This window comes from Cucurbita pepo, chromosome 6, assembly GCF_057944985.1.
Source record: "Cucurbita pepo subsp. pepo isolate OVF chromosome 6, ASM5794498v1, whole genome shotgun sequence".
NCBI lineage: Eukaryota > Viridiplantae > Streptophyta > Magnoliopsida > Cucurbitales > Cucurbitaceae > Cucurbita > Cucurbita pepo.
In genome coordinates, this window is record NC_141803.1 from 160,032 (window position 1) to 179,776 (window position 19,745).

Here is a 19,745-nt window from a genome sequence, read left to right on the forward strand (position 1 = left end):
AAATTCAGAAGATAGTGATACACGAAGGACTGAGATTACTAACCGCTGGTGATACAGTCCTCGAGAGGAATAGTCCTCTTGTTCCTTATCTCTATTGCCTTGGACGGATAGTTTGGGCTTAGGAAATGGGCCTGGATCACCAATGGGCCTGGATCACAAAGCGGGAAAACACGAGCTCATGGGAATTATCGTAATCGCAATGCACCGGATAATTTCCTCATGGCCATCGACATTATCGAACAAGAACAAGAAATATTTTCGAGTGTGATAAACTGTTTTGGCCCTTCAACCGTTCTCTCTCTCTCTCTCTCTCTCTCTCTCTCTCTCTCTCTCTCTCTTCAGGTCATTTTTGGGACTCACCGATGGCTGCGATATCTAATTCCTTGGTTTCAACCAAAAACCCTCAACTCCAGTTATCATCTGGTAATTCTTCTTACTCTCTAATTTCTTCAGCATTTGATCTTATATCAGATTTTTGCTGTTGAATACTATTGGTTTTTCTTGTAATTTGTCTCTTGAATTACACCGAGCTTCAAGTGGTGGCTACCTGCTACCCTTCACAATCTGCTTATCTCATAAATCGGCAGTGTTATATGTAGAAACCGCCTTGTTCCATGGGAAATTTGTGCGGGAACCGTGTATTTTCCCTATTGTTATGAAGCTTGCGGTTGGCTGTTTATCGTTTCTCGATTGCTGTCGAAAGGCTCGGTTATTCTATTCGTTTCTCTTACGTGAACATGATGTCCTGATTTCCAAATCAATGAAAAATTTTCAACTCTTGGAAGATTGAATTTGACTAGTACATAGTTGTTCTCATTTTCATAATTTGGAAGAATTGGGGAGAGTATGAATGTATGGACACTTCAATTTTATTAGTCTAAATTTGCTCGCAAATTATTTTTCCAGGATCAAATCTGAAAACTGCTGATAAACTTCTGGGGAGTGTGTCTCCCACCAGCTTGTTACTCAATCCTGGTTGGGTTGGAAAGGCGAAGCTTTCTACATCCAGGCGGCCACTTTCAGTTCAAGCTGCATATAGGTATAATCTACGGAATCGCTACTTAAACTACATGCCATTAAGTCATATTTTATGATAGAATTATAGTCTCCGAAGTCTCTTTACATGGTAGGAATGCATGTCTAGAATCCTTGTACGGGTAGGCTTATCATTGGGGTGTGAAAATTCTGGAAAAAGAATTTCCGTACTAAACCAAATTGAAGGTGTTAATCTCAGGCTGTCAACAACCAAGAATCTTACCAGTTTCAAATGATTCAGTTCAACTGGTTCAAACAGATTTCCAAACCGAAGGATGGGCCTTTTTGGGTTTCCATGTGCAAAACTGAGTCTCATTAATTTAGTTTTGAATTGGTGAAAGAATGATTGAATCAACATATTGAATGCATGTACTCATTCTACTCTAGATATCAAATCAAATGGTCGTTGAATTCGATCTATAAACTCTGTATGATTCCGGCTTGGAGTTATGCCTCCCTATGAGAGTGTAGCATTTGTTCCTATTATATTTGGGCGCTAGTGTTTAGAGGCAAGGCCGACATTCTGTGGAATTGTGCTGTCCATGCTCTCCTTTTGTTAATTTGTAAGGAGAAAAACAATATGATTTTTAAATACAAGGAGACTGCCTCCATCTGGAAAATTTAGCTCAAATCCTTCGTTTCCTAGGTGAAAGAGGCCTCTTCTTTTCATGGATTCTTTTTGGAATAGTGTACATAAAGCTTCATCGTGGTGTTCCAACCACACAATTTTTTTATAATTACAGCATTTTGATGATTATTAATTATTGGAAGCCTCTAATGGTCCCTTAGGTTGTTTCTCTCTCGTTTAGTCTATAAAGCATCGTTTCTTATTCAAATAATAATAATAAATCTCTGTATGGTTGAAAATAATGTACAGTCCATAGCAATTGTTAGTATCTCTTATAGCATTTAGTATAAGTTGCAAATTGTCATGGCAGTTAAGATTATTGTGTACCTTATGACAGTGATGGCGGACGGTCAAGCAATGCAGGCATTTTTGTTGGAGGTTTTGTATTGGGAGGGCTCATAGTTGGCACGCTTGGCTGTGTATATGCCCCTCAGGTTTTTGACTTTTGCTCATCTCTTATCTAAGCTCTAAATTGTACATATGAGAAATTCATCTTGTATATCTGTTACTTGTGTGCTATGATACTACATTATGTAACATACATATTATAGCAATCTACCAAGAAGTATGCACAACTGTTGTCTCTGAGCTTTCAGTTTGAAATCCTAGACTTTCAACTTTGCATCACTGAGAGTTGATCTTGTATTACAGATTAGCAAGGCACTTGCTGGAACAGATCGAAAAGAATTGATGAGGAAACTTCCCAAGTTCATATATGATGAAGAAAAAGCTTTAGAGGTGCGAAATCACTGTCTTCTTTTTTGTTGCAAGTTATCTCCTGAATGGACATTTCGTCTTCACTTGACACTGATTTAGCGAAGGCATTGATTTTATTTTATTTATTGGCAACATCATATACCCTTCTTAACCACCCTGAGTTGGAAGAGTGATAATTAAGGTCCGTGAAAAAGTAAGCTGAAAAAAAATGAGTTCAAGTTCAAATCATTATAGCCACCTATATCGGATTTAAAATTCTACTAGTTTTTATTTACCATCAAATGTAGTAGGGTCGAGTGGTTGTCCTCTTATATGAGTCGAGGTACATGTAAGCCGGTGCGGACACACACATATATCACAAAAAATGAATTCGTATGTTTTCTTTCCAAGCCTCGTCAAGTTCTTGTCAATGATGTTAAAATGTGCTTGTGTAGTTTTAGTTTTGAAAATTCTGCTGGGGGTATTTGCTCGTTGAACGTGTTTTTTTAAAATTGAAATTGCAGAAAACAAGAAAAGTGCTGGCACAGAAGATAGAACAGTTGAACTCTGCGATTGATGAGGTTTCTTCTCAGCTCCGGACAGACGATCCCCCAAATGGAGTGGCCGTGAACTCTGACGAAATTGAACCTGCCATTTGAAATTTGGTCTTCCTGCACCGCTCACAACTCTGCGACCTGGAATAATAGTTAATTTTCTCTCTTGAACATTTGAACCCGAGCTTTGATGCTCCATAATGTGTTGTTATGATCGCTCAAATGCTCCATATAAAGTTTAATAGATTTGTAGAACAGCATTCCTGCGCCGTGTTTCCTATTTTTTACACGAACAACGGGCTTTGTTTTGTATTCGGAAGCCACTTATTTCATCCCTTCCACCTTCTATTTGCATTTTATGAATCGTTTAGCATTTTTTGAATTGTTGGCATTGTTTCTCAAAATAAGTTTTTGCAACATTTGATGATGCAAGCAGAAACACAATTTTTAGGTGATGAAGAGACTTTCAGCTCAAAAAACATAATAATTTTGTCATCCAATAACATTTTATCATCCAGGTGAAATGTTATTGTTTCAGCTCAGCCAGAGTGAGGCCCTTCTCTCCGTTTGGTGTGGGAATGAGGTGGATATGTTATGAATCATTGACTTGGAACAATATTCTCCGCCATCAATCAATGAGAGGCAGTGATTAGAAGAGCAAATTCTGAACATATAGCTTGAGGGCATTATTGGAAAGTTACATTTGTGGTTTAGAGGCTGCCTAAATTTGCAAGGCGAAAAATGGTACCTTATCTCGTGTATGATCTGCTCCTCAACTTTCTCACCACAAAACACTTACTCTTCCATGTATGATTCGGAAAGGGTATCTATATATATATTATATATATATATATATATATATTTGTGAAGTGGAGTCACGTATTAGCCAGAGTAAGCAGCCATGGCCACTCATGCAGCTCTTGCTTCAACTAGAATCCCCACCAACTCGAGGCTTCCTTCCAAGACTTCCTACTCTTTCCCTACCCGCTGCTCATTCAAGGTTGGTCTCTTCTGCTCTCAAACTACTGAATTCTACCAGATTGTCTGTGCTCATACTTTACTTTTGGTTTTGCCATGTGCAGAGGTTGGATGTGGCTGAGTTCAATGGGCTTAGATCCGCTTGCCTGACCTTTTCCAACAATGGTAGAGAAGGATCTTTCTTCGACATCGTGGCTGCTCAACTCACCCCCAAGGTTTTTCCTTTCTTCCCTTGTTTTTCTGGTTTGAAATTCTAGATGATTTCACGAGAGATCACAGTAGTTTCAGAAAATTGATGAGAGTATGAAACATGTTGTTCATAGCAGGCAGTAGGATCATCTCCTGTTCGGGGAGAAACAGTGGCTAAACTCAAGGTGGCAATCAATGGATTTGGACGTATTGGCAGAAACTTTCTGCGGTGCTGGCATGGTAGGAAAGACTCGCCTCTTGACGTCGTAGTTGTCAATGATAGTGGTGGTGTCAAGAATGTAAGCAATACGTTTCTTCTAGAACTATCTATTGGAACAGTGTTAGCCGAAGTTTTACCATTTGGGATGAAAATTTTCAGGCCTCTCACTTGCTAAAATACGATTCCATGCTGGGAACTTTCAAAGCAGACGTGAAAATTGTGGACAATGAAACTATATCTGTTGACGGCAAGCCAATCAAGGTTGTTTCAAGCAGGGACCCCCTCAAGCTTCCTTGGGCCGATCTTGGCATCGACATCGTTATCGAGGTATCAATTATCAGATTATCCATCACCTGATGATCGTCTTTAAGATCAATTGTTCATATTCATGTCCCCTTGCAGGGTACTGGAGTGTTCGTGGATGGCCCAGGTGCAGGGAAACACATCCAAGCAGGTGCAAAGAAGGTTATCATCACAGCTCCTGCAAAGGGTGCTGATATTCCAACATACGTTGTTGGGGTAAATGAAAAAGATTACCACCACGATGTCGCTAACATCATTAGGTCAATAATGATTTTGAGCTGCCATGTAATAGTTTGTGGTTGGTTTGGTTACTTAGGCTTCTGATAATTAAAGTTTTTTGTTTTAATTTTTATGCAGCAATGCTTCTTGCACCACCAATTGCCTTGCTCCTTTTGTGAAGATTATCGATGAGGAGTTCGGTAAGCAATCGGTTTCGTTTTAGCCGACTGGCACTGGTTCCTGATTTTAACCATTTGATATATGATTGAATCCAGGCATCGTGAAGGGAACCATGACAACCACTCACTCCTACACTGGAGACCAGGTAAGGAAAAGATATGAACATCTCATTATGAATGCACCATGACATTGATCTGATAAATGATTCTTGAAAAAGAGAAAATCTTATGACCTCTTGTCATGTTCTTGGGATTATTTTTAGAGACTCTTAGATGCATCACACCGTGACTTGAGGCGAGCCAGGGCGGCTGCTTTGAACATTGTCCCTACAAGCACTGGTGCAGCAAAGGCTGTGTCCCTTGTGTTGCCCCAGCTTAAGGGCAAGCTCAATGGAATTGCACTTCGTGTGCCTACTCCAAACGTTTCAGTTGTTGACCTCGTTGTGAACATTGAGAAGAAAGGCATCTCCGCCGATGATGTCAATGCTGCCTTCAGAAAGGCAGCTGATGGACCGTTGAAGGGAGTTTTAGCTGTGTGCGATATCCCTCTCGTGTCTGTGGACTTCAAGTGTACTGATGTTTCCTCCACAATTGACTCTTCACTAACAATGGTAATGGGAGACGATATGCTCAAGGTCGTTGCCTGGTACGACAATGAATGGGGATACAGGTGAGGACTTTCATTCATGGAAATTCATGTTCCCTCAACAGTAGAAGCCAAAGTAGATTAAGTGTCATTTGTTTTTTTTTTTTTTTTTGTTGTCTCCAGCCAAAGAGTCGTCGACTTGGCTCATTTGGTGGCAAGCAAATGGCCAGGAGCGGGATCGGGAAAAAGTGGAGACCCATTGGAGGATTACTGCCAGACTAACCCAGCTGACAAAGAGTGCAAAGTTTTTGAAGCTTAGGCATCATGTCTCTTGCTGGCTGTTTTGAGTCTATATTGTTCTTGTGCATGAATGTACAATGCTGGTTTTGAATTCGTATATAACATTTGAAGGCAATATTCTAAAGCTAATGACCTTTGAAAAGGGACAGAAATGAACGAAATACTACAACATGGTTCCATCACCTTTATTACACCTTTCTTCCTCATTTTTGCTTTGCAAATTAGTCCACAACACATCTTTAGTCCATTTTGTTCTATAAATTTAGATATTTTGCTCCGATTTCTCTCTAGAATCGGCAGAATACAAAATGCTAAAATTTTACTTCAGCTACTGCTTTTAGTTCTTGTGTTTACTCCAGCCTTCGCCCAAAAGGAAGTAAAACAAAATGGAAATAGATATTTTTCTAAACCTATAGAAACAGATAGCTCAGTTATACATCTCCCTTACTGGATTTAGAATGTAATTTATGTGTGGAAAGGCCTTAAAATGATTGATGAAGAGAGCAGACAATGAACCTGGGTGGTTGCTTCAAGTTCTGTCTGCCACCTTCTCAGGGATTGATCTCCAACTGATCATCATCCCTATCATTTTCAGATGATTTCTCAACTTTCCTTCGTTTGCTTTCTCTTTTAGAAGGTTCTTTTTTCTCATCCATCAATGATATAATTCGTCGAAGACGATTAGAATGTGATCCACTACTGATGGACAGATCAGATCCTTTCTCATCAGAACGGTATAGCTGACGAATAATCTGAAAGCAGTATATGGCAAGAGAAATGAAACAGACTATCCCACATATTAGAAACAGGCCCCAGAAGCTCTTAAGTTGAAGCCGGTCTGATTCTAGCTCTGCACTGTCCATGCTGCAGGCGCTTTTCATTAGCCATTTATCATGAATCCGTTGAAGATCGCCATTCTCCGAGAGCTGCAAAATGGCCGTCGACAAGTCTACAGCCAAGGGAGAATCTCTGGGGAATGCCTGAAATACCAAAAGGAGCAACAGGAGAAGAGTTGCTAAATAATGCATCCCACATTTAATAAGAATGATAAGTCCTAGAAAGAATTAGAACTCACGAAACCCCAGCCACTTTTTGTAAACTCTTGACCAACAACTCTGAATGTGCACTGTCTCGACAGGAAACTTTCTACATATGGACGTTCGTCAACTATAGCAGCAACACCCCCCTTGTCAGGGCCAAGCTCAAGTGCCTTGGCATATTCTTCCGGTGATCCAAGAGCAAAAAGCCTGGATTTAGATATGTTCAGCTCCTCACTCAGATAACGTTCAGCGAACGATCCAACTTGAAAGCCTATCGGTTCGCCACCTTTCGTCAAGGTTTCGATTCCTGTGATTGGAGAATATAGCTGCTGCACCGTGAGAATGGATGTTAAACTGGCAGTGTAGCTAGAATTTATTATCAAAACCACAAAGAACCATATGATCAGCACTAGGCGGCCAAGAGTGCTAATTGTGTTCTCCTCTGCAAAATACGTACAGAATGAATTAAATTACAGATGATAACATTAAAGTGACCATAATCAATGAAACCAAACCATCTTTTAGCAACTTACTGTGGGCAAAAAATAGAGTTGAGAAGCTAAACCTGCAAAGTTCACAAGCAATCAATCGATCAGCAGAAAATTTTAATGAGATATCACACAAAGGACCTCAGACTAAGGACCTCACCATAGAATTGTAATACATTGTTTTTTAGGTGGACCTCTGAATTCATCATTCGTCCTATGCTCCAGAATCCAGATAACAATTCCGATAAAAAGGAAGAAACTAGCGGTGACCATCCACATGGCTGGAGAAAATGGATGCAGGAAAGCCCAAGCACCAGTGTTCAGTTTTTGGAATGGAGCCACCACAACTAGTCCAGAAGCAGTATATGGCAGAGTAAAATCCACAAGCCTTGTACGGCTCGTGACAATGGCAATGTCCCCAACAACAGCATCAAATTTCTGATACACAGACAAGAATTACCAATTGAAGCAACTTAAAAGATTCAAAATTTAGATGTGATATAGTACTCACGCCAGTTGTGATCCCATACACAAGATCTGTGTAATTTGGATTATGATGGCCATCACCAAAGGCTATGAATCGGTGCGGGACAGCGTAGGGTAATAAGCTTACAGCAGCTGTAAACACATCAATGCAGAAACCTTGGAAATTTTCAGTCCTTTTGATTTGTGATACAAACTCCTTGTAGCTGACCCGAAGTGGCACTCCAATGTTTAATAGCTTCCCATTGTTTGGGAATACCCATCCTCGAGGCTTACCTATTGTATTTCCTGGCCATATAACCTCGTACAGCTTCTGATTTGCGCTTGAACGATTAGGTGGTTTGGAATAGAGTGTCTCAGGAGAATCAACTGATAGACCAGAATAGTTGGACCAGTAACCCACTCTTCTTGATCCAGTCCCAATAACATTAATAATATCATATGCAGGATGAGGAAGGGATCTGTCAGAATCAAATTTAATGGCACCGCTCAAACCAACAAAGTCACTCTCCAATATGTTATCCAGCAGGCGTTTTCCGCCATCAAAGATAGTCATAGCTTCAAGATGAAGATTACCGCTTTCATTTAGATGCAGTCTGGAATCATCAGAATGTGCGATGATCCCACCTTGATTAAGAAATTTGTGGATGGCATGAGCAACCACCCAAACAGAGTCATAAGCATACAGACCATATGCATTCAGACCTAAAGAGCCACCGGTGAACTTATTCCACCTTGAAAGAAAAGCTTTCTTTTGATCTGAATCCGCTGTGTGCTGGCGTAGAGAAAGAACTCCTTGCATCGACTCTACGGTCTCAAGAGGGAGAGGAACAACACTATCTAGTAGAGAAGAAAGCCAATCAGTTGTTATCCATACATATCCATTCCCCATCATTTGAAGGAATTTAGCCACTGAAAAGACTAAGGCGCCTAATTTGGGGTTCACATGGAGAACCATAACTCTTGATTCCATTAGTGCAACCTTAACAAGTTGATCCAAAACTTGGGCTCGAGTCACCACTGATTCTGGACTAATACCCACCTTATATGTGATTTTACAACGCTTCTCAGCAAGTTTATCACCCAATGTTGCAATACCGTTCCACCCATAATCATCATCCACATATATAGCAATCACCTCTTTCCAACCATAATAATCAACAATCTCAGCAACTGCAGCCATTTGAAATAAATCACTCTGCGCAGCCCTCACGAAGAATGGAAACTGAAGGGCAGAGAGAGTAGGATCTGTAGCTGAAAATGAGACCAGAGGAACTTGGAACTCAGTTGCAACTTGGGATGAAATGTGAGCAACCACAGAAGACTGAGGGCCTATGATGGCTACGGTTTTATTCTCCATAAGTTGCAAAACTACAACAAATTCATCGTTAGTTCTAGGCTATGATTACAAGAAAACGTCAGAAAGTTAAAGCAATTAGGTGGGGGAAAGAAAAGAGAAGAACAAAATTAAAAAGAACAAGGGATCACCTTCGACCATGCCCAGAAACCCACTACAGTTGGAATTTTGCATTTGTAACCAAAGCTTGGTTCCGGGAAGAATTCCGAGATCCGCATTCACATCTTTCACAGCTTCTTCAATGGCAATTTTAGCAACTTTTCCAATGGTGGAATCAAAAGAGAAAATAGCCCCAATGTTCACAACCGAAGGTCTTGACGAACTGTTCTTACCAAATTCGAGAGAAAAACTACCACAACAGAGAGATAGCAAAGAAAGAAGCAAAAAGAAACTCATTTACGATTCTTGCCAAAACAGTGGATTTTATCTACGTCCAGTTTATGCAAATAAAGAAACTTCGATCCAGTTGAAAGTCATGAGCACACCAATAGAACCAGTTTCTTCCTTTCTTCCGCCGCCCGCCGGGAAACGGTGTTAAACAGGACGAGTTTTTTTATTATCTCGTGGTGAATCAATTGCACACAGAACCAAGATAAGCTTAAATATTAAACATTCACAACGAAGCTCTCCATGTAAGCAGACCAAGGATCCGATTCCTTGCCCTCTCCATACTGGAAAAAGAAAATCACCCAATATCAAGGCCACGGAAACAGTTTCAAACTTGACTGATCCCTGAAGGTAAGTATTATTCTACAAATGCCTAAACTCCCAGAAGCAGCTTGATTGGTATTAAAACACAAATATCCTCAAAATTAAGAAAGAAGTAATCAGATAATCAGTAGCAAAGTCGCCTAGCAAACTATCAACTAACCGGAAAATCAAGTAATGAAGAAAATTCTGCTGCTCCAATACAACTTCATCGAACAGTAGATTCACTGAAAAATGAATGAAGATAAGGAAACGGAAGCCTGATTGGAGGCTGCGCCAATAAGAAATTGGAATGATTGGGAAACAAAGTATATGCTAGATGCCAAATCAGCTGCTGGTATCGAGGGAGAGAGAAGCAAACAAAATTTGACATTACTTGATGAAGCTGGCCAGCCAAACCACGTGAAAATTTCGACAACAAAAAGTAAGAAATTCCTTCGTTCATGAGTGTTCTTTTCTTCGACGCCCAATCTTTCCGCAGCAACAGTGACGCCATCTACTGTCGCTCGTTCGGTACTCGACAGGTGAGCCCTTCCGCCCTTGTGGGCGGCTGAGACTCCGCCCCCGCCCGTCGACGAGGATTAATTTTCCAAAAATGTCCCAGTTTCTGTTATGGCATTTTCTTAACTATTTTGCAAAAGTGATTAAGATGCGTTTATATTGGCCTAATCATTGTAAGTAAGATTGATTAATCCCTCGGTTTAAAATGGATTTAAGATGGCGTTTTCCTCCCACTCATCTTTAAAAGTCATTAACCATATTATTCCATTTAAAAAGAAAATATATATTATGTTACCAACTAATTTGGGCCTGGGCCTCCATTTAAAGACTGGGCTTTCGAAGAGCCCAGCCCACCTCGGGATGAGGCGAAACGGGATCGCCGAAAAGCGGAGGGGAATCACTTTCTATCTTAGCCGCAACATCTAGTTTCCTCCAATGGGAGAGTGCCACGTGTAGAGACGAGGATCTAGGGTCTTTGGTGGCCGTCAACGGACCCACGGAAGCCCTTTAGACTCCTAAAGGACAAGACAGCGGGATAGCGCTGGACCGTCCGTTTGCTAGCTAAGAGATCCAACGGCTGGGTGGTCTGGCGGCACCGATCCACAAATTTCACCCAAGGTCATGGGTCACCCACAAAACCAACCAATAATAACTGATCACGTGTCGTTATTCGCGCACCCAACTGACAGCTACGAGATCCACCGGATAACCTGGAACCGCCGGTCGCCAACCAAATACATACAAGTTAGTTCCCTCTTTTTTCTCCCTTTCACATTCATTTTCTTCGCTCCAAAAGCCTCCTCAAAGATTCTGCTCGTCTTCCTCACATTTTCTCCTCTTTAGGGTTTCGGTTCTCTTCTATTTTCCGACCACCAACACAATACTCAAAGCTTCTCAATCACGCTCCTCCTCGTGAGAAATCTCCTACTTTTCTAACGGATTCTTCTGGAAATTTATCTATTTCGTTTCTTTTTTGCTCGCATCTCTATGAGACTTCTGGGGCGTTTTGATAAGTTATTCGGCTTGGTTTGCTTTGTGGCCTCATAAAGCTTCTGTCGATTTAAGTAATACATATAAAGCCAGTTTTCCACTTTCCTTTATTCGACAGCTTTTGGAGGATTGTGATTTCGTCCAGCAATTTTCCCGGGTTTTACTTATTCCACACCATTTTAATAATTGGCTTAGTAGATCCGATATTTCCCATCAGACGCAAGTGAAGGTCGGCAAATTTTGCGCTTGTTTACTGCCTTTCTTCTCCGTATTTCGTAGTTCGATCTGCAGTTTGATCTGGGTATCTTTGTGTTGCTGATTTCCAGTTATCGTGTATTTTAAGATTTGGATTGGAGTCTGCGACTTTCTATTAATTTGTTGAAGTTGAGGTGGAGTGATTTTCTTCGACTTATTGGTTTATCTCTGCCCCATACCCTGGCCGACACCGCTAGAACTTGCAATTATTGAATACTTTTGATTGGTCAGCAGAGGCTATTTTCCGAGCTTTAAATTTGGAAATTTGATATCTAGGAATTGATTCTTCACAAGGGCGCTGTTTGTAGTTCTTCTGGGATAAGGGTCAAAATCGGACTTCATAGATAAATTTATGTCTTTGGCAGAAATATGGCCACGGGTTTAGATTTTTCACCTCCCTTCACCCTACTGGAAGGCGGCGGATACAATAAGGACAATGTATCAGCCACAGATGACGAAAGTTCTGATAGTTTTAATAGTTTGAAACAGATGACCAGTGGGAAGCCTCCCCGACACCTCTCAGTAATGCGGCATAGTGTGAGCTCCATAAAGCTCCTTGGTCAAGCTGACTTGGTGAGTAAAATCATTTTTTTTACATTTTAGATTTTTTGGAGATGCAGATTACTGCTTTTTTAATATTATCTTGTATAACGTCCTTCCAATTTCATGGGATGGTTTGATGGTTGTCCGTTGAGATATAGTATAGTGTATATATAAGTCTGCCTCAATGACGTTACGGGCATTAAGTTCTCAATGACGTTACGGGCATTAAGTTCTGGTTGCTTCCTTTTCCTTTTAATACTAGTAGCATGACTGTTATTCAAAACATGCATCATTGACATATTGCTTTCAGGACAGGTTGAAGTCTGAAAGACTTTTTGTGTTCCCATCAGACCTCTATTCTAGCACTTTATTGGTCTATTACCTGCGTCTAGTTGCAATTATAGGAGGGCAGAGGTTGGGGTGGCCTAGCTTGTTTTTTCAGAAATATCTGTACTTGGTAGTTCTTGTTCTATTGTGATCAGTACTTCTACTGGTCTTGTATCTATTTTTAGTTTCTAGTGTAATTATAACTTTTTATTCATTTATTTTTGTTGTTAATTTTGGGAAAGCTATGAAGCATCTAATTTTGTGCCCATAAACTCTCCAGAGCTTGGATGCAGAAACTCTTGGGAATAAGTCGCCTGATGGGAAAACAGGATTCTTACCTGTCTTGAGATCGGGTAGCTGTTCAGAAAAAGGACCTAAGCAGTACATGGAAGACGAACACATATGCATAGATGATCTTGTTGAACATATCCATGCTTGTGCAGATTTCACTTCTCCTGGAGCGTTCTATGGTGTGAGTATCACTTTTCACCTTGATAACATTTTGACCTGTACACTGTAACGTTGTAGGAGTAATCTCCTTTAAGGGCCGACCGGTGATGATACTAATCATTCAACTGCCTCTTACATTCCATCCATATGATTCTTTTAGAAAGATTTAAATATTGGCTTCCAATAATTCTGTTAGTAGTAGTAAACTCACCCTCTTTAGAAGATGATATTGTTAAAACACAGTGGCTGAATCAAAGATTTAAAAAGTTTGCATTGGTTCCACAGGACAGATAGGCGCAGGCACACATAATTGTGGTTCTGTTTGCTGCGGTTGGCCTGAGTTGGCAAATTGATTTTTTCTACATCACGTGCTCAATGCACCAGAATAATAGTCTCTCTATCACAAGTGACATTTAGTTACCAATAATCACCATATTTTCCTGGTTTTGTAATGCGACATTTGTCTTAGTCACCACCATATTTTTCATTTTTCTCTCGGTTTCCATAAAATCCTTTCCAATTTCTTCCCTTTGCATTTCTGGCAGTATTCTCATAAATCTAATGTGAACAGGGTTATTGGCCACTTCGTTAATTAGCTTCTCTGTATCAGAAAGTGATTCTCTTGGATATTCTCTTTAACGTTGTATTTGGTGGAATTATTGTGTTGCAGGTATTTGATGGCCATGGGGGTACAGATGCCGCTGCTTTTGTTAGAAAGAACATCCTCAGATTCATTGTGGAGGACTCCTGTTTTCCAATTAGTGTAGAGAAGGCAATTAAGAGTGCCTTTTTGAAAGCTGATTATGCTTTTGCTGATGCTAGTTCTCTGGATATCTCCTCTGGCACTACTGCCCTAACTGCTTTCATTTTTGGAAGGTACAGATCTCAAATTATTTTTGGAGTCGTGTGTGTGTACAAAGTTTATCAGAAAGTTTTCTTGGGATTCAGAATTCTAGCAATAAATTACATAAATTACGTGTTTTTGAGTCTACAAACTAGTAGAAAAGTATTTAAGGGGTTATTTCTCAGGATTTCTCTAAGCCCGTGAGGTTATGAATATGATGATTAAGTGCCCCACGTCTCTACATCCATAATTGTTGAAAAATCGTATGTCTACAACTTGTAACAAGCGTTAGTTCGCATGCTAGATTAATATTTGCAAGCAGGAGCGTTGATATGCGTAGCCACTTGTTTGGATTAGCCCACTTCATTTTGTCAGTGAATCATTCAAATATAGTGCAAGTTTCTTGGTCTAACATTCGTTCTTCATACACTGAATGCTTATCTGACCAGTTATCCTGAGAAATGTGTCAATGTTAATTTACATTTTCAGTATGTTGTATTCAGAATCATTGTCCAATCATTTCTGACTTCTAATTTTCTTCACTACAGAACAATGATTATTGCGAATGCTGGGGATTGTCGTGCTGTTCTGGGTAGGAGGGGCAAGGCTATTGAGGTGTCGAAGGATCACAAGCCCAACTGTGCATCTGAAAAACTCAGAATTGAGAAGCTTGGTGGGGTGATATATGATGGCTATCTCAATGGCCAGTTATCTGTTGCGCGTGCTATAGGAGATTGGCACATGAAAGGTGCCAAGGGGTCTGCTAGCCCACTGAGTGCCGAGCCAGAGCTGCAGGAATTGAATCTGACGGAGGAAGATGAATTTCTAATAATGGGGTGCGATGGGCTTTGGGATGTTATGAGCAGTCAGTATGCTATTACAATGGCAAGGAAAGAGCTAATGCTACACAACGATCCAGAAAGATGTTCAAGAGAGCTGGTAAGGGAGGCGCTAAAGCGCAATACGTGCGATAATTTAACTGTTATTGTGGTCTGTTTTTCCACTGATCCGCCCCCTCGGATAGAAATACCTCCAACTCGAGTAAGGAGAAGCATATCATTAGAAGGGCTGAATTTGTTGAAAGGTGTACTTGACTGCAATTCATGATTTTAAAGGGAAAGAGATGTGAGAGTTGGTGTATATATAACATTGGTTTAGCAGACTGAGCTACGGTTTCTCCACCAGAGCTGCCTATGCCCCTTATCTATTTGGCATTGGATGCTCATATGCTTTAACGACGAAAATAAAGAGTCATATCAGATTCTTTTTTTTTTCCCCTTTGTTTTTCTGTTGTTCCTTTCGTTGTAATGTGTTTTCGAACTCTATGCGTGTACAGATCAATGTTGTAACAGTTGGTAACCCTAATATTCATTTGTTTTCTTATCTCTGCGTTTCTATGAAGCTGGTGAGAATTTTCGGAGGCATCAATTGGGTGCAACCAGAATCTTCTTTTGACTATCTTTGTAAGAGCTACTTTTGTTCCTTGCTTCAAGTGTCTTTAAATTTTTTGGGCTTAAAAAAACTGCTATTTAATGTACAAGCAAGCTGATATATCATAACTTTTTTACCCTAAGAGGCAAGAGCAATTGACAAAAGGGACCATCTAGAAAGGTACATGTACACAATAATCTTATATTGCTGATTCCACAATGGATAACAATAAAACCATAATAATAATGAAATTTATTGCTAATAATAACAAACATTTTCATCTCCACTTTAGTATTGCAAAAATAGAAATTCACTTTTAGGAACATCGCGCGCAACAACTGACTTGAGCACAGACCAGACATATGAAATATCAAATGTGGGCGATGTGTGTGCATTACCACACCAGACAAGATAACGAATCAGAGGGGGAAAAAAAAAAAAAAAAAAACCTACGTTGTTTGTGGTCGACGCCGATTTCTTCGGACGCATTAGGTTGGTCATTATATCACCCTTCATAAGCATTATTTCCTGGTAATCATAAAGAGAAATGTCATGCCGAAGGACTGGAGTGCGTCATCACATAATTTCAAGCATCTAGCTTATGAATTCTGAGCAAAGAGCACTTGAATAACTAGGTCGCCAGATCGTCATTTTTCACCTAATCTTTCAGAGTATGAAAAACATGCAGAAAATCCCATCAACAGTACACAAATGGCTGGCATGTGAATTACGAGGTTATGCCTTTATTATAAATGGTTAGTTTTACTTTCGGATCGTTTAGCTTAATGAAGCCTACCTAGAGTCCCTAAGCTTTACTACACAAAACATCAATCTGAAGCTTTTAAGTCAGCATCACCCCATCCTCTGAGTCTTCTATCAAAATTAAAAATTGAAAGTGCAATCAAAGTTTTAACTGTTATACAAGAAAATAAGCGTGTAGCACATATCTCCTGATTTGAAAACAAGCTAACTGTTGCATGGTTTATAGCTCCTCTCTCAAACCTATCTTTTCATAGCTCCCCATCTGCTTCCTCATCATCGTCATTCAGCTGAACACTGCTTTACACAAACAAGGTGGCAACTGTTTATTACGTATTGAAACTATAAGATTTCACAAATCTGCCAAAATGGTCAAATGACGAAAAGGGAAACGTAATCTAAAACAGTGGCTATGGTTTTCGTCTCTATCACAAATAGGAACCGCCATCTAGACACTGAGGTAGGTTAAATTCATAGGTCACTGTTATATAAAAAGTACTTTAGGTTAAATATCATTATTTTAGATGTTCTAAAAATAACGCTTGTTCTGCTGTCTAAATCCACCAATACTTATTTTGAAATCAATAATCGAAAGAGGTAGTTAAAGCCCCCTTTGATAAACATTTAGTTTTAGGTTTTTTGAACACTAAGCTTATAAACTCACTTTCACCTATTAGTTCATTTATTTTGTTATCCACTTTCTACCATCGTTTTCAAAAACCAAGCTAGGTCTTGAAAACTAGAAAGGGAACAAACCAAGCTAGGCCTTAGAATTCAAATATTTCTTTTAAGAAATGTGAAAACCATAGTATTGAAATCAAGAGGGAACAAACATAAATTTAAAAAACAGAACTAAAAACAAATTCATTATCCAATAGACCTAAGAGAACTATTTTGATGGAGCAGTTAAGTACTACAATAACTAATTCTATAATCAGTGCAGAATGAACATTTTCATCACAAGATCAACTTCATAGTCAAATTAACACTTGAAATTGATATAAAAGCACTTTTCAGAGGTTCACGAACAGCAAATTATGAGTTACCTCGCCTTGCTGCAATGCCTGCTCAAATCATGGCATAGTACTTTGCTAACAGCACCTGGTCTGACAGATCCTTTCTTAATCAACTCTGCCAACTGCAGGTTCATCAATATCAAGAAATTGCTTAGATCTGTTGAGAGGGAAAAAAGAAATAAAAGAAAAAGAAATTATTCATAGGCAAACATGTCAACTTACATCATCTTCTGTTTCCTCTAATAATCTGTTTCGATAATAAACAACAACATTAGATTGGGAAAATCATAAATCTAAATGAACCAGCTTAATTATAATCGCTGAATAATCATCACAAAATACAGTCTCACCTCCCACAATAAGTTGATATATCTTTTGAATAAGCCCGAGCTTCTTGTTTATCTGTTACAATGAAAGCAAATAAATGTTTGCATTATAACAAACAAGCAAAAATAATTTCATATGCAAACGCAGCTATAAATATCAGTCATCTACAAGAAAGTGAATTTGGAGCATGACCAAGATCTAAATAAATTCAGTCCAGGCCACTTGTGATTCTTGTTATGCATCAAGTGCACGATAGTTAGCTATCAAACATTCAACAACTGGAGTAAAAGTTTCAAGTGTCAATTTCAGTAGCCAAAACACACACACACACAACAACAACAATAACAAAAATAACAAATAAACAAATAAACAAACAACAAAAACAAAAACAAAAACAAAAGAAACATAGGTTTATTGAGTAGGAACTCATTGAAAAATAGAAGCTCAAATTTGCCACACACTTGTCAAGTTGTCCCAGTCATCCACTTTGATCCACTGTTTTCCAGTTGAATCTGTCTGCACCAAGAACAGATGAAACAATTATCTCACAAAATAAGCCCCCCGACTGTCAGAAATTAACCAATCTTCTAGAGTCCAATCCAACTAAGATCAAATAGTTAATTTCAAAGAGAAGTACCTTCTCGATAGTGTAATCTTGCATCTTTTCACAAAGCCCGTCCAGGAGTTCAACAACTCTTAGCTCACTGACCCTGCAGAAATTTAAGCTTACAATTTACAAATATGAAAACTGTAACTGAGAATAATCAGTTTTAATAACCTTTAACACGTAAAGAGTTCTTTAATATTTACCACATTAAAATCATAAATTGAACTATACGTCTGTATCTCAATAATAAAGTAAGATTTCAAAATAATTCAAGCAATTAAAATCAGAACTATTGCGACTCTTTATCCGGTAATGAAATTGTACAAGAAAATTTTGCTTCATATTAATAACAGTCTCTGTTCTGCGTAATTGATATCAAACATTATTAACTGCGCGACTATTTGGAATTTTAACAGTATCGATATCACCTTCTTCATTTACCGGCCTTTCTACAAGCTACTCTTCCCCCCATAGATGTCGGCCCAACATATATTACTACTGAACTATTTAAACAGTTCATCTATCCATTATCACCACTGCATTTTGTTACATATTAATAAGAAATGTTCTAAACGTGCTAAGGGAAAAAGAGCAGCCTGAAAATCGGGAGGTTGGTGTTTTACCTGTAGTCAATCACCTTCCCCTTACGCTGACCTTTAGAATCCAACCGATGTCTCATATCTAAATGATTCCTCGGTTTTTCCTAGTTAAACATGTAATTACTTTTTGGTTATTGGAGCCCCACTATAACACTTAGAAACCGTCTAAAACTGTGGTTGAATTTTTCTATAGAAAGGAACATCGCCTTACATTGGAAAGTCCACGTTCTATCTCTTCCTGCGAACAATAATTACGGAAGTTAGGTCCCCTTTCGTATATCTACTAGTTAGCATTAGCGATGCTAAGCGGGATTACGATCAATTCAGCATTAGCAAGAGAGATTACTTAAACATCCAATAAGAAAATGAAGTTATCCACGAAAGAAAAGGAACACATACAACTAAGTTGAAACCAAACTATAAGACAATGCAACAGAGAAGGATGACTAGAAAGTAAAAGCCAATCCAAAAACAGTAAAAGACAGTGATCAGATTCAGGCACGCGCCACATAAAAATATGCAAAACGATGAAGGACTTCCACGATTCGGAGACCAAACAAAAAAGAAAAAAAACAACAACAAAAATAATCCAAAGGGGAACAGAGAATTGTTAAGAACAAGAACTTACGGCAACGGCATTGCAAGCGGCGCATTTGTCATCAATGCAATTGACAACACCGAAGTAGATCACCATTAACAATAGAACCCACGCGTTGGATTTCATCGTCGTTTACGCTTGGTCCGATCCAAGTCCTGATTTTCACCTCTCTCCGATCTCCTCCAGAGCTTCTCCAAACATTTGCTAATCTGAAATGACAACAAAACGAAGCAAGAAAATGGCGGTCTCCTTGACGAATCTATGGGCTTGACTCAAGAAGTACAGGCCCGAGTCTAAATTGCAGTCTTCCACTTACAGGCCTTCAGCCCATTGAGGTCCAAATAGTGCCCATAATGGGACTCGGATAATGGCCCATCGATAGAAGTATTACAATTATCCCCAACTTTTCAGGCGATGGTCATCGATCTCTACGTCATCCAAACTCTAATTCTAACGCAAATTTACATTTTTGGTGCACTATGCCATTGTATTGATCTCTACCTGAGGCAGGCGATGGTTATTTATATTTCACTTC

At 39.3% G+C, this 19,745-nt stretch overlaps 5 protein-coding genes across 7 annotated transcripts; 3 read left to right on the forward strand and 2 right to left on the reverse strand.

Annotated features, from left to right (window-relative positions):
• The first annotated feature begins 265 nt into the window (after positions 1-265).
• LOC111797119 (uncharacterized) lies at positions 266-3,295 on the forward strand. Its single transcript, XM_023680024.2, has 5 exons — positions 266-423; positions 907-1,039; positions 2,001-2,097; positions 2,315-2,401; positions 2,884-3,295. Exons 1-5 carry the CDS (start codon positions 363-365, stop codon positions 3,016-3,018), a joined length of 513 nt encoding a protein of 170 aa, XP_023535792.2. The 5' UTR covers positions 266-362; the 3' UTR covers positions 3,019-3,295.
• A 458-nt stretch (positions 3,296-3,753) lies between these two features.
• Positions 3,754-6,274, forward strand: LOC111797116 (glyceraldehyde-3-phosphate dehydrogenase B, chloroplastic). Of its 2 annotated transcripts, none has more exons than XM_023680020.2 (9): positions 3,754-3,913; positions 3,996-4,106; positions 4,215-4,379; positions 4,460-4,627; positions 4,703-4,863; positions 4,961-5,022; positions 5,098-5,147; positions 5,265-5,671; positions 5,771-6,274. In XM_023680020.2, the coding sequence occupies exons 1-9, from the start codon at positions 3,815-3,817 to the stop codon at positions 5,904-5,906; spliced, it is 1,359 nt and encodes a 452-aa protein (XP_023535788.2). In that variant the 5' UTR covers positions 3,754-3,814; the 3' UTR covers positions 5,907-6,274. The 2 variants fall into 2 exon arrangements, with proteins under 2 accessions (XP_023535788.2, XP_023535789.2); XM_023680021.2 differs by having other exon boundaries at positions 4,218-4,379.
• LOC111797115 (glutamate receptor 3.3) lies at positions 6,040-10,598 on the reverse strand. Its single transcript, XM_087124636.1, has 6 exons — positions 9,387-10,598; positions 7,927-9,269; positions 7,576-7,853; positions 7,461-7,492; positions 6,963-7,369; positions 6,040-6,867 (listed from the first exon to the last, which is right to left on the reverse strand). The coding sequence occupies exons 1-6, from the start codon at positions 9,649-9,651 to the stop codon at positions 6,439-6,441; spliced, it is 2,754 nt and encodes a 917-aa protein (XP_086980762.1). The 5' UTR covers positions 9,652-10,598; the 3' UTR covers positions 6,040-6,438.
• A 625-nt stretch (positions 10,599-11,223) lies between these two features.
• LOC111797117 (putative protein phosphatase 2C 27) lies at positions 11,224-15,256 on the forward strand. Its single transcript, XM_023680022.2, has 4 exons — positions 11,224-12,282; positions 12,860-13,051; positions 13,700-13,905; positions 14,422-15,256. The coding sequence occupies exons 1-4, from the start codon at positions 12,079-12,081 to the stop codon at positions 14,978-14,980; spliced, it is 1,161 nt and encodes a 386-aa protein (XP_023535790.1). The 5' UTR covers positions 11,224-12,078; the 3' UTR covers positions 14,981-15,256.
• Positions 15,257-16,020: 764 nt separating this feature from the next.
• LOC111797118 (uncharacterized) lies at positions 16,021-19,452 on the reverse strand. Of its 2 annotated transcripts, none has more exons than XM_087124637.1 (9): positions 19,241-19,452; positions 18,824-18,850; positions 18,637-18,716; positions 18,044-18,116; positions 17,868-17,922; positions 17,430-17,481; positions 17,302-17,326; positions 17,110-17,201; positions 16,021-16,363 (listed from the first exon to the last, which is right to left on the reverse strand). In XM_087124637.1, the coding sequence occupies exons 1-9, from the start codon at positions 19,334-19,336 to the stop codon at positions 16,315-16,317; spliced, it is 549 nt and encodes a 182-aa protein (XP_086980763.1). In that variant the 5' UTR covers positions 19,337-19,452; the 3' UTR covers positions 16,021-16,314. The 2 variants fall into 2 exon arrangements, with proteins under 2 accessions (XP_086980763.1, XP_023535791.1); XM_023680023.2 differs by having other exon boundaries at positions 16,021-16,360; positions 19,241-19,447.
• Between the last annotated feature and the right edge of the window lie 293 nt (positions 19,453-19,745).